At 51.8% G+C, this 14,294-nt stretch overlaps 1 protein-coding gene across 1 annotated transcript in view; it reads right to left on the reverse strand.

Moving 5' to 3' along the window:
• The window catches only part of MLXIP (MLX interacting protein), a 44,105-nt gene extending 42,025 nt beyond the window's left edge, over window positions 1–2,080 (reverse strand). Inside the window, exon 1 of the mRNA XM_037052007.1 lies at window positions 1,422–2,080. Coding sequence (XP_036907902.1) covers window positions 1,422–1,834 — 413 coding nt within the window. The 5' untranslated portion in view covers window positions 1,835–2,080. The remainder of the gene's footprint in view (window positions 1–1,421) is intronic.
• Window positions 2,081–14,294: the final 12,214 nt, after the last annotated feature.

Genomic DNA, 14,294 nt, shown 5'->3' on the forward strand with positions numbered 1-14,294 from the left:
AGACTGATTAATCATTTATTCCAGAGGAGGAGAATGTCACCCGGGGCCCAGCATCTAAGTGTTTTAACTTCAGGTAAATGTGTAATGTTTTAACTTGGGTGTATTCCAGGCTCTTGATTCTCCCCGACCCCCCAAAAAAGGTGTGCATGGCGGGGAGTGTTCCCACTTTCATCTTCCAGATTTTCTGGAATCTCCCAGGAGACGTCCTGCACTGCCTGCAGAGTAGACCTAAGACATCCCCAGCCAGTGCAGTTATAAATCGATAACCCCACTCAGCAGAGGTGCTCCCCTGTGCCCGGCAGGGGTCCCCTGCACTGCAGCCGTGCAAGGAAGTGCTGTCGCCCAGGCAGAAGTTACCTAAAACAAACACCTCACACCTGCACTGGGGGAGCAGCGAGTGCCACGGGACGGCAGGGTGTTTCAGGGGCAAAGAAAAGAGACCTGTGCCCAGAGCCAAGCCCACGTCAGGATAGTGTCTGGGAAGCCTGCCCTCAACAATGACACCTCCATATAATGTTTCCAGGCCGGCCAGAGAACCCTCCAACGCGCCAGGAGGACAGGCTGCGCCTCCTACAGCAGGGTTCCAGCGGCCTTGCTAGGAGCCGCCCAGGCCCCCTCCCGAGCTGGGGGAGGGCTTCCCAACAAGGGGGATGTCCCTCTGCTGGGACAACAAGAACAGTAGCTAACATTTTGGAGCCCATAACCATGAGCCAGACCCTGGAGTAAGCACTGTACCTGTCTCACTTCATCTCCACAACAGCCAGTGCAGAGGATACCCCTGTCAGCACCCCCTTTCATTTTAGAGACAGGAGAAGGGAGGGAGGGAGAGAGAGAGAGAAACATCCCTCGGCTACCTCTCCTCCGACCCCTTCAGGGACAGAACCACAACCCAGGCACGTGCCTGACCTGGGACAGAACCAGGACCTTTCGCTCTGCAGGACGACGTCCAACCCACAGCGCCACACTGGTCAGAGCTGTCATCCCCTCTTTATAAAGGAGGAAACAGTCTCCGAGATTTTACGCAACCCGTTCAAGACTGGAACCTGAACTTAACCACCCCTGCCCAGGTAGTCTTAACCACCTGACTGCTGGAAACACACAAAGCGTCTCGGGGAAGGGCTGGCTAGAGTCGAGTGACACAAGGTGCAGCCTGTCTTTCTTTACACCTCCTTCTAGTGCAAAATCGGTGGCCTCGGGACACTAGAGGGGAGGGCCTGGATGGGGAACTGTAAGCCGGAAGAACCCAAGCACTGCTGAGAGGGAAAGAGGCCAGTCCCCCCAAAACCCTCCCGAAGGGGCAAGACCCAAAGGGAATGTGTGAAGTCAGGGCCCCACCGGGGGACCTCAGCCCCCCACCCTTGTTTTGTCAAAGGGAGCGCGGCTCGACAGGTGGGGCAGGCGGGGGTCGCCGGGTCCTCTACCTATAGGCCAGGGTCATGCACTCGAAGAGCTTGGTGAGCGAGGCGTCGATGGACAGGTGGCAGGAGCTGGTCTTTCCGAAGCTGTAGGTCTGGCACGTCTGCTTGTTGACCGTGTCGAAATCGTAGCCCTTCTTGGGCGGGTGCTCGCGGTGCGGCGACGACACCATGAAGTGGCCGCTGTGGATGATCTGCTGGCGACGCGGAGGTTCCTCGCGGCCCGGCCCGGCCCAGGGCGGCGGCGGGGCGGCGCTCGCGTGGGCCCGGGCCGGGTTGGCGGCGCTGGAGGCGGGCGGCGGGGACGGCTCATCAGTGTCCGAGTCGTCGTCGTCCTCAGGCACCGGGGGTTTGAGTAGCACCGGGCGGCTCTGGCTGCTAGGCCGACGTGGGGAGCACATGAAGACGTCGGCGGCCATGGGAGCGCCCGGACGGGGGCATCCCCCGGGGCCCGGGGCGACGCGGGCTGCGAGGCCGAGGGGACTCCGGCCGGGCCAGCGCGGGGACTGCCCGCGAGTGCGCCGCGGGGCGAGAAGGGGAGGGCGCGGGCCCTGGCGTGACGTCACCGGCGCGTCTCGGCCAATCGGCTGCCCGCGTCGGCCTCTTAAAGGCGCAGAGGAGCCTTTGCGTCTCAAAGCGGACAAAAAGAAAAAAAATGGGGAGCTGGGCCACGCCTCCAAGCCCCGCCCCTCGTCGCCCCGACCGCCTCCGGGTTACCGTGGAGCTGTGGGTAAGGTGGCCAGGTAGTGCCACTCGCCAGTGACGTGGCCTAGGGAAGGCTTTGGCGGAGCAGGCCGTGCCTCCCAGCCCCGCGCTCCGGAGAATCGCCCGGAGGCCTGGCCGCGGGCGGGGCGGGGCGGGCCCTCCACGTGGTGGGTGGGGGTGGGGCTCCTTCCCCCACCCAGGCTCCGCTTTCTCCCGTGGGGCCCGGAACTGTTGTAACAACTCGACTTGAAGTTGCTGGACGCTGCGGTTGTTCCCATTTTATTGGTGAGAAGATGGAGTCGCAGAATACCACAGGAATGTCTCTAACGAGAACATTCCACTGAGTGCTGGCTGGTGTAGCTCAGTGGATTGAGCACAGGCTGCAAACCAAAGGGTCGCAGGTTGAGTCCCGTCGAGCACATGCCGGGGTTGCTGGGGAGGGGGGAGCATGTGAGAGGCTCTTCCAGTCTTCCTCCCTTCCTTCCCTTCTGTTCTCTCTCTAAAAATAAATAAGTGAAATCTTAAAAGAAAAAAAATACAGAGGTGGAAAGTGGCTCTGCTAAGTCAAGGCATTTTCCTGGGGCATCACAGTAGTGGCAGAGGCACCTTTGGAGGACGAGCCAGCCCCTGAACCATTCCGAAACGGAAAATTCTGAACCTTAGTTTTGTTTTCTATCAAGTGGGGAGCAAGACCTATGTGCCAGAGAGCTGTGACTGTTAAAAAAATTACAACGAAGAGTTTAGATGAAGCACCTAGCCCAACATGAGTGCTAAGTAAGTGTGCTGCAGGCTGACCTAGCCAGAGGTTCCTAAACAATGCCAACACTCAACCACTTTTGACCTACAGAAACATCAGTTTCCTGTGGTTCAACCTAATAATGAGCACTTCTAGAAAGCCATCAGGGTTTCAGGAACTCGAAACCAGCCTGGGGTGGGGGCAGAGTGGGGAGGCTGGGGTAGCAGGGCATCCAGGGGCCCAGGGAGGCTGCTAGCCCAGAGCACCCAGGCCAGTCCCCGCAGGGCCTCCGGAGCCCTCCCCAGAAGCACCCTGAGCTCCATTTTGAAGCCAGTTTCACTTCCAGATTTGGGTGGAGGCTGATCACCCTGCCCCACCCTCCTCCCCGAAGGGGCCAGTGTTGGGGATGGAAGGGAGGGAGGGCTCACCAAAGTGGCAGCAGTTGTCCTTTCCTAGATGGCTCTAAGGAGGAGTAGGTCCCAAGGGGTGGCCAGCTTCCAGTGTGAGTTCGAGATGCCACCTCCCACTTGCTCAAACCACCGCTTGGACCTCTGGCTGCAAATACCTGAACACCCAGCCTTTGAGTTGCCTTCCTTTGGCTGAACGTTTTTCTTCTTCTTCTTTTTTTTTAAAGATTTTATTTATTTATCTTTAGAGGGAAAGGGAAGGAGAGAGGGAGAGAAACATCAATGTATGGTTGCCTTTCGTGCATCCCCTGCTGGGAGTTGGCCTGCAGGGAACTGGCCTGCAACCCAGGCACGTGCCCTGACTGAGAATCGAACCGCGATCGTCTGAGTCGCAGGCCCGCGCTCAATGCACTGAGCTACACCAGCCAGGGCCTGAACGTTTTTCTTCTTGATAAACTCTTGAATGCCCAGCCACATTTGACACAGCAAATTCCACTTCTAGAATTTTAGTCTAACGCTACATGTACAAGGATGATGAGCACAGTACCATCTATAAAGCATAAACAGAAACAATGTAATGTCTAACAAGAGGGACGTTATTGGATGTATTATGGCCCCAAACATAGTGGGACGCTGCACATTAAATGATGTGAATGTATATTTACTGACGTGGAAGGAACACCACTCTGTATTGTTGGGTGGAAAAACAACTTTCAGAAACTTATCAGTAACTCGATATCAATTTCAAAAATAAATACATTCCTATATTAATGGGCATATATCACAAAGTGCACCAGGTTAACCAACACCAGTTATCTTGTCATCTCTGGATGAGGTGACTTTAATTTCTCTTTTGTATTTTCTAACTTCCAAAAGAAACAATTGTTACTTGTATACTTTCTTTGGAGTGGATTCTATTTCTGTTTGGTTTCTTAACACAAAAGACATCCATGAAGGAGGATGTATACTTTTTTAAATTAAAACAACATAAACATCAGTTTCCTGAAAGGAGATAACCTCTTGAGGCTGATGTTACAACTGGCGATCTGTGGGCCTGTTTGGTGCGCACTCAACGCTGTGTATAATCCTCACTCTTTATCCCCAGACGGTGTGTTAGAGAAGCCGCAAGACGAGGAAAACCACAGTTAAAAAGGCAGGAAGCAGAGGACCCCCAAGAGCGAGATCTAGAGGGGGCTCCAAGCTCACAGTAAGAGACTCCAAGGGGGTCTCTGGGGTGGTTTTCAGGAAAATGGAAAATGCGTGCAGGGCGTCCAGGCCGAGGACCCCGCCTCGATTCCTGCTGAGTCGGGGGCAGTACCAGCAGGCCCCCAGAGCCCCAGGGAGCTGAGAACTCCAGGAAGGACAAAGAGCTCCCACACCCCGCAAACCACGAGTACACAGAGAGCCAGCTCCTTGCTTCAAGTCAGAAGTATTGTCATCACCCCCTTGTAAAGGAACCTGCAGTCAAGCAAATGGGGATTCCCAAGCACAAAGTATTACAGACCAGCAGATGTCAGCAAACAGGGAAGGTAAGCCAGGGCTCTGGGAGAAAGCTACCTGGGAGCCAACGAATGCAGAGGGAAAGTTAACAACAAACGGAAGACTTTTAAAGTAACGAATAGCCTTACCAAGAATACAGAAGATTCTGCATGTATTAAGCAACAACTCATTATGGAAAAGAAGCAAGTGGGGGTCTTGGAAAATAAGTATAAATGCACAATTATGAATAAAAAGGAAAGGCCGAGCTGAATAGCAAAATAAATGCGGCTGGAAAACACAGTAGTAAGCGAAGGGATTAATCTGACCATTTGTCCCAGAAAACTGCCAAAAGGACACGGGAAGATAAGTGACATGGAGGGTACATTCAAAAGTTCCAACACCTGCCGAACTGTTCCAGAAGGGAAGAGGAAAGTGAGAGAGACAGAGGAAAAAAGAGAGAGGAAATCATGAAAGCAGCAACAAAAGAAAACTTCCCAATGATGAAAACACAAGCCCCCTATATGCCTCAGTACAGACAGTGTTGTGAACAAACCACACCCACATGTCAATGGCTTACACCCCCAAAGGTGTGCTTCTGGTCCAAGTTCCCTATCTATTGGCTACCTGTCCAGGACAGGTTGGCAGTAGAATCTGCTGGCTGTAGTCACTCTAAGACTCAGGCAAACGGAGCAGTGACCTCTGAAAATGTCACCCGTGGCTGTCACAGGGGGGACAGAGAGCTCCATAGGATCTTGCATTGTTAATTAAAGGGTTTGGCCCAGGAGGGACGTGTACTCACCCATTATTGGCCAGAACTAATCACAAGGCCACTTTCAACCACAAGGGAGCCAGGAAGTACTCTGATCACAAGACCGGAAAACAGACAGCCACAAATATGGGGCCAGCAGCACTGATGACGGGTGACAACGGTCCCTTTGGATTGCAAAGGTCCCCAGAAATGCAATGCCACAAATGACCCTCAAGAACATTATGCTAAGTAAAAGAAGCCGCATATTGTTTGGCGCCATTTATATGACGTCTGGAAAAGGCAATGATAGGGACAGACGCCAGACCAGTGGTTGCCAGGAGCTGGGAGGGGAGGGGACTGACTGCAGGAGAGGAACAAGGGGACTATTTGTCATGGTGGTTACATGACTGTGTAGGCTTCTCCAAATTCATTGAAATATATACCTGAAAAGGGTGGATGTTACTATATGTAAATTATACCTCAATAAACCTGGGAGCATAGAAGGTAAAATGGCCTTTTGGTCCACAGCCCATATTTGAAGGAATTCCTAGAGTTTTTTTTCCAGCAAAACAAATGCTGAATTCAAGTGGGAGAAGGAGATAAGACATAAGAAACAGTATAGAGCAATACAATAAAATAAAATTAAAAATTGAATTTTAGAATTATAACTTTACAGGGTTTTTTAAAATTTAATTCTTATTCAAGTACAGTTTTCTGTTTAATAAAGCCCTGGCTGGTGTGACTCAGGGGATTGAGTGCCAGCCTGCAAACCAAAGGGTTGCCACTTTGATTCCCAGTCCGGGCTCATGCCTGGGTTGCAGGCCAGGTTCTCAGTAGGGGGCGCATGAGAGGCAACCACACAGTGATGTTTCTCTCCCTCTCCCTCTCCCTGTCCTTCCTCTCTTTCTAAAAATAAGTAAATAAAAAAAATTTTTTTTTAAATAAATAAATAGCCCTGGCTGGTGTAGCTCAGTGGATTGAGCGTGGGCCTGTGAACCAAAGGATCGTGGTTCGATTCCCAGTCAGGGCACATGCCTGAGTTGCAGGCCAGTTCCCAGCAGAGGGCACACGAGAGGCAACCATACATTGATATTTCTCTCCTTCTCTCCTTTCCTTCCCCTCTAAAGATAAATAAATAAAATCTTCAAAATAAATAAATAAATAAATAATACAAACAAATCATGTTAGAAGGCTTATACTTACAAACAGCGGTCTCTGTCTGCCCCGCCCCCACACCCGTGCCCCTTACTGCCTGTCCAGAACTGGTTATTCAGTCCTATCCGCCCTCTCTTTAGAGGTGATCACTTTCCATTTTTTTAGTTATTACTTCTAGTATTTATCACCACATTAAAAAATACTCATGTCTAGTCCAGAATCATCAATTTCATGCATCTTCTATTGACTTATGTAAGAATGATTTTATTTTACTTCTTTTCTCAGCAATTAAAAAAGATCATTTGAGAGAGGTCAGGGAGGGGGCAGATCTGTTGTTCGTTCGTTGGTTGGACGTCCCCTGACCGGGATCGGAACCACAGCCTTGGTTTATCAGGAGGACCCTCTAACTCACCACTTTACTTTCTTTTCTTTTTTTAAAGATTTTATTTATTTATTTTTAGAGAGGAAGGGAAGGAGAGAAGGAGAGAAATATCAATTTATGGCTGCCTCTCTTGAGTCCTCTGCTGGGAACTGGCCTACAACCCAGGCATGTGCCCTGACTGGGAATCGAACCGCGATCGTGTGGTTCGCAGGCCCGCGCTCAATCCACTGAGCTATACCAGCCAGGGCAAATGTTTTCATTTCTTTCACCACAAAAATATTGTGTGTTCTTCAGCCAAGTTGTGCACTCTGATTTTCCTTTATTTTTCAAACTTTTGTTTTTCCTGGAGTTAACAATTGCCTCGCTTTTCCATTTCCTTAGCTTCCTTTGCAACTATGCGTTAAGTCTTCCTTCATCAGCCAATAGCTCGTTAAATATCTTTCAATGTGATTTTCACAGAGTCAACCCAGTCATATCCTACTAGCCTCAATTTTCCCTCCGGTGCCTTGACAATCTGGACTGGCTGTGGTCCAAGCTTAACACACAGCTATTGCCCTCCTGGAAATTTACTTCCTTTTTTTAAAATAAAGATTTTATTTATTTATTTGTAGAGAGGGGAAGGGAGGGAGAAAGAGGCAGAGAAACATCAATGTGTGGTTGCCTCTTCTACGCCCCCTACTGGGGACGGCCCACAACCCAGGCATGTGCCCCGACTGGGAATTGAACTTGATGACCTTTCGATTCGCTACTTCCTTTTTCTTGTGACAAATCTACTTTTTCCTGGATCCTTTGTCTTTGTTTTCTTAACGTACACACTTCTTGTTGTACAGGAGCACATCCTCCAGTAGGCCTTTCCAGAAAGATCATGGAAAGCAGAATTTTCAAGACTTTGCACATGTCAATGTGATTTTAGCTTACCTGCACCCTTGTTTCATAGTTTGACTGGGTAAAGAAATATGGTCTGAAAATCATTTGCCCGCCAGATTGAACAGTTATTGCCCTACCGTACCGGATCTTCTGAAGTTGCACTGGAGACATTCATTCTTATCCTGGATCGTTCCTCTGTGACCCGTGTTTTTCTCTGGGAGCTTTAGAACCTTCTGTCATTGGTGTTTTGAATGTTGTGATTATGTGCCTTGGTGGGGGTCCTGCTACACTTAATGAGGTTGGCTACCCTGTGGACATTTAGCCTGGAGATTCATGCCTTCGGTTAGGGGTGTTTTGTCATAGTCTCTAAAAAAAAATATTTTCTCCCTTACATTTTTCCTCTTCTCTCTTTCAGGAACTTCCGTGAGATGTCAGACTTGATGAATTGACTCTCTAATGTTATTATGTTTTCTCTTTGTTGCTTTGACCGAGCTTTGGGGAAATTTTACCCAAAACGTAATTTATGCCGCACTTACTTTCTTTTTTCTTAGAACTCTTTCTCATTTTCTGAGTGTTATTTCTTCAGATGGAGAGGATCCTGATCTTGTTTCACAGATGCAATATCGTCTCATCTCTCCAAGAATATTATTTTGCATGTATTTCAAGTTATGTTTTGTTCCCTACCTTGTTTATTTCTTCCCATCCTTCTCCTCTTCCTCCTTTTGAAGATTTTATTTATTGGTTTTTAGAGAGAGGGGAGGGAGGGTGAAAGAGAGAAACACTGACTGGTTGCCTCTAGCACACCCGCGGCTGGGGACCTGTGTCCCGACTGAGAGTCATTCACAGGCTGGTGCTCAGTCCACTGAGCCACACCAGCCAGGGCACCGTTTGTTTATTCTGAACTCTCTCTTTACGTGGGAAGCTTTCCTCAAAAGTCTGATGTCCGTTAGGATGACTCACAGGATGAGTGTGCAATGCAGCTGGAACATGGCTTGTCCGCTGTGAGTCAGTGGGTGGCCAGGAAGCCTTTAGATGGGAGACTCTTTTCAGAAGCTGGGTGGTTCAGATGGCACAGACGACCCCCAGTTGCCTTCTGCGGGGCGGGGGGGGGTACAGTATAAGTTTAGCTCTGGAGCAAGGCCAGGGAAGGGGACAGTAGCCTTGCTGTTTGCTCTGCCCACACCACTGAAGTACCACCCACTGCGTGCAGCCCCTGACACCTCCCTCCCCTCACTCCTCCCAGCCTACTGATTCTGGAGTCTCCATGATTTGATTTCTCCAGATGCTCCATCTCCAGTCTCCAGGGGAGGGCTGAGCGGGGCAGTCAGCCGAGACTCTGCAGGATCGGGGGTGGCAGCCCAGCCACCGGACTGGCTCACACTCAGGCAGACTTCCCACCAAACCCTGTTTTGAGTCCTCTGCCTTCGGCAGTACCCAATGCCTGCGATGCCTGAGGTTTTCTAGGGTCAGCGCAGGACCAACCTGCGCAGGCGGCCCCACGTCTCCAGCGCTTGGGTCTGTTCTTCCTCGGCCCAACGAAGTTCACTTCCATTCCTCCATCCTCCTTTCCACGTCCTCATACAGTGGTTTGGATGACGGACGCTGCCTTATTTCATTAGCTGCGGAGTTTCCCCCTCTGCATCTTGTTTTCTTGCACTTTGGGGGTGACTTTGGAGAAGCAGAAAGGGGTGACCATGTCTTTATAATAGTAAAACCCGGTATCTCAATACAAAATTTATTTTTTTAAAGATTTTATTTATTTATTTTTCTTTAGAGGGGAAGGGAAGGAGAGAAGGCGTGAAATATCAATGTGTGGTTGCCTCTGGTGGGTCCCCTGCTGGGAACCGGCCCACAACTCAGGCATGTGCCCTGACTGGGAATCGAACCATGATCGTCTGGTTTGCAGGCTTGCGCTCAATCCACTGAGCTACAGCAGCCAGGACTAAACAGTTTTTTTGTTTGTTTGTTTTTAATGTGGCTTACTGGCTCATTTTTTAAAATCATGGCAGAAACATAAGCACGTCAGAGTTTATTGAGCTGTCGGAGGGTCCGACAACATTGGACCTGTTTTGTTTCCACCTGGGGGCAGCTGGAGCTAAGGAGGAACCGTCCCCTTCAGACACGACATGTCCTCCCCAGCTTTCCACGGCCCCCACCAAACCCCTACTGTCCCAGGGGGTTTTGCTGATCCAGTGAGACCCCACCTGCCCGGTGCCTGTAGGCATTTGAGTCTGAAATCCCTGCTGAGCCTTGTGTTAGCGGTGCGTTCCCCAGTGGAACAAGCTAGTGGAAGCTTTCCCTGCGTGGCTGTGAGACAGAGAAGAGAGCCACAGGGGAGGAGAGGGTCACAGCAGGAACAGGGCACTGGGGATCAGACTGAGGGGGGCTAGAAACCGAGAGGAGGAGAGGGCTCTGGGGGCCAAACTCTCACCGTTTGGAGATAATTGGTACCTACTCCGTAGGGTTGTTGCAAGGACTGAGTGAGTTCACACGTGGCAAGGGCTTCAAACAGCGCCTGGCACAGAGCACGAGGCATTACGTTGGCTGTTGTTATTTTCACTTTTGTGTTACTGGGGCACCAACTGCATGCAGAAACGTTCTCTGGTTCCTGGGCAGTTCCACGAGTTTGACAGGCAGACAGCCATGGACTCACCAGCACCAGTCCCGACACAAACTAGTTCCAACACGCACACACCTCTCTCAGGTCTTGGCGGCCAGCCCCTCTCTCCGGCCCAGCCCCTCACCACCACCCATCTGCTTCTGGTCCCTACAGTCGGGCCTTATAGAAACGGAATCATTCAGTAAGTAGCCTTGAGTCTGGCTTCTCCTTACTTGGAACGTAGCACCGTTTGTTGACCCACTCACCAGTTCAAGGCCAGTTCCCAGACCCATTCAGCAGTTCAAGGCCAGCTCCCAGTTGCGGGTGATTAGGAATGAGGCCGGCGCAAACACTCACACAGGGGCTTCTGTACGTTTCCTCTTCGGCAAATGCCTGGGAGTGGGATTTGCCGGGTTGTGGGCCAAGTTCACGTTCAGCTTTATAGGGGCCTACCAAACTATTTTCCTGGTGGCTGTACCATCTTCTCTCCCCACCAGCACGTAGGAGAATTTGCATCGGTCTCCATCCTCAGTGGCATTTGGCGTGGCCTACCTTTGTGGCTCTTTCAGGGCAAATGTAGGGCATCTCATTGTGGTTTCAGTTTGCATTTTCCTGATAACTAATAATGCTCCCTATCTTTCATGTGCTTATTTGCTTTCTGTACACTTTTTAAATGAAGTGCCTATGCAAGTATTTTGCTAGTTTTGGGGGGAGTAGGGATTCTGGCTTTCTTATTATTGAGTTTTGAGAGTTCTTTATATATTCTAGGTACCAGGCCTGTATCAGATGAGTGTTTTGCGAGAATCATCTGTCTGTCTGTGGTTTGTCTCTTCACAGTTCTTCAGCAGACGGGAAGCTTGGAATTTTGATGAAGCCCAGTTTATCACTTTTTTCTTTCATAGCTAGTGCTTTGATGTCTGAAATAGCTTTGCAGAACCACAAGCTCACAAAGCTGTTCTCCCATAGAAAAAGTCTTCCTCTAGAATTTCTAGAGTTATGTTGTGGTCTACGACCCATTTTGAGAGAATTTTCTATCAGGTGTGAGGCACAGGCCGAGGTCCGTTCACTTCGCACAGGGGTGTCCAACCGTCCCTGTGTCCATTACCAAATGTCTGTGATGATCATTAACACCATCAGGCTCTCCGGGGCTCTGGGGGCCGGGGGTCAGCGAGGGGACACCCTGGCCCCACACATTTCTCAAACCTGACGCTGGGGCCCATGACGGGTCTTTGCTGGCAGAAGAAGTGGTTTCAGGTGGCTTCCCGCCTCGCTCGCCTCCTGAAGTTTTTTACATAAAACAAACCATGAAAGGGCAGGGGTGGCCTGGCGGTCTGGCAGCGTCCCTCTGAAAACAAACAAGCTCAGGCACTGAAAGGCAGCCGCCGTCTCGGGGGACCACTTGGAGAAACAGTTTGGGGCCTGGGCATCCGCCGCGCGCGGCTCTCCCGCCCCAGCAGGTGGCAGGTCGGACATGGAGAAGCAAACAGGATGTTTCACATGTCACCTCTGGACAGGGAGACCCCACCCCCCTCCCGCCCCAGACCGGCGGCACCTTTGTAGGGAGTCATCGAACTGGTGGCAAGCATCTAATCATGGAGGGCCCTGGGAAACTGTGGCCGAACAGCCTTTGACAGCTGGCACGGCCAACATTACGTCTCTAAGGGAAACTGAGGCACGGGCGGGGAGAAGACATTGAGGCATGTGGGTTCGGCGCTTTTTTCTGAGCTTCACTGAGCTCTATGTTGGGCCCCCTGAAATTCACCCACTTTCAGCGCACAATCCAAAATCACGTCCTCCTGCTTCCATGCAGCCAGCCCTGGCTCCCAGCCTCAGACCAACAGGCTCTCCTCCTGAAGCCGTCGTTCTGCTTATTCTAGAAAGTTCATGTAAATGGGATCCTACAGTCTGTAATCACGGCGAGAGACTTTCAAGCCGGCACCTGAGCGGGAAGACAGAGAACGAGGGCAGCAAGCATGGCCACCTGCGCCCAGGGGCCCCCCGCCCCCCACCCCCACGCTGCGTCTGCACTTCAGGCTTCACATCTCTCAGGTGGGGCCACACGCTGGCCCCCCCCCCAGGGGTAAAGCCAGGCTGAAACGGAGTAACGGAGCCCAGCGTCTTGCATGGTCATGATTCACCCCAGAAACTGGAAGCAGCTCCCACGCCCAGCAGCAGGAGGGGCGGCCTCGCCCCATGGGAGACTCCCTGCATCCGTAGTGAGTGGACTCCAGTGGACGCCACAACCCCAAAGAATCCCACAAACGCGGAGGAGAGTGAAAGGGGCCGGACCACATGGCAGAGCGCGTCTGTATGAACCCATGAATATGAAGCCCCCAAACAGGCAAAATTCATTTGTGGGAAGAGAAGTTGGGTAGCAGTCACGCTTTGACGGTACGGACCGGGAGGGGTGGGGGCCGTGTCCAGGGACTAGTGACCAGCTGGTTCTTGACCCAGGTGCTGTCTGTGCAGGTGTACTTAGGGTGTGAAATTCACCAAGCTACCCCTTACATGTGGGCAAAACATTCAGAAAAGTCATGCACGGTACCTGGCACACAGTAGGCAGTTACTGCTTTTTTTTAATTTTTATTTTTTTATCTTTAGAGGGGAAGGGAAGGAGAGAAGGAGAGAAATATCAATGTATGGTTGCCTCTCGTGAGTCCCCCGCTGGGAACTGGTATGCAACCCAGGCATGTGCCCTGACTGGGAATCGAACTGCGATCGTGTGGTTCGCAGGCTCACACTCAATCCACTGAGCTACACCAGCCAGGGCAATTACTGCTATTTTAATAAGAGTTTCAGTAGGAGAGCGTGGTTGAGGGCAGCAGTGGGCAAACTTTTCTGTAGGGGCAGAGGGTGCACACGCGTGACTGTGACAGCCAGACAGCCCCTGCAGCAACTCCCTGGCTCTGCCAGTGTGTCTCAGACAAATGGGTGTGTCTCAGACAAATGGGTGTGGCTGGGTTCCACCGCCTCACCCACAAAAACTAGCGGCGGGCCAGATAGGTCCCATCCAGGGGAAGAGGGGCTGGATTCCGGAGCCTCCCTCGCCGAGTCCCCACGGGCCCTGTGCCGTCACTGCCAGCCTCAGTCTCTCTGTCTGTGCAACAAGACACGGATCCCAGCTCCACACAACCACTCAGGGCCATGCTGCATGAAGGCGGATGAGCTCATCGCTGAGGGAGTCCTCAGGGAGGGAAAAGTAGGAGGTCAGAGCCTCTTGAGATTCTTCAGTACAAAGCAGGTTATTTCTGCCAGGGTCTGGGAGAGGAAGGCATGGAGCCCACGTCACCCAGTGCGGCCACAGACACCAGTGTCTCCGGGTATCCCAGAGAGAGGCAGGGTCCACAGGCCTGGCACCATGTCCTGACCCTTGCCTCCCAGCCGTCTGTCCTCTGAGAATCTGGGGAGCGACAGCAAAGTGAAGGAGAGACTGGAAAATCGTACCCTCAGCGGCCTGTTCCCCTGAGCTCCTGCCTAGGCCCGGATTACCATGCAGCCAGCGCCTGCGGCAGCACTGTGGTAGGGGCAGCGGTGTGGGGTGGTCTCGTCCAACCTCCAGCCCTTTGCTCACACCCTTGGCTCAGCCAGGTTTCTGTCCTGCTCGTTTCCTGGTGGTTTCCACTCAAACCCCAAAGCACGACGCTGGATGTGCCAGGTTGGTCAGTCCAGGGCCGATCGTTTGGAGAAGAGGTGTCTGAAGAGGGCAAGGCGTAACTCAGAGGGCAAGCCCAACGCCCTGGGGGATGGGCAGCCCTGGCCTTCCCTTGCCTCATTTTCTAGGAGCTGGACGTCTGGAGTCTA

This window comes from Sturnira hondurensis, unplaced genomic scaffold (genome assembly GCF_014824575.4).
Source record: "Sturnira hondurensis isolate 20B ecotype Veracruz unplaced genomic scaffold, ASM1482457v3 Scaffold0007406, whole genome shotgun sequence".
In the NCBI taxonomy this organism is placed as follows: domain Eukaryota; kingdom Metazoa; phylum Chordata; class Mammalia; order Chiroptera; family Phyllostomidae; genus Sturnira; species Sturnira hondurensis.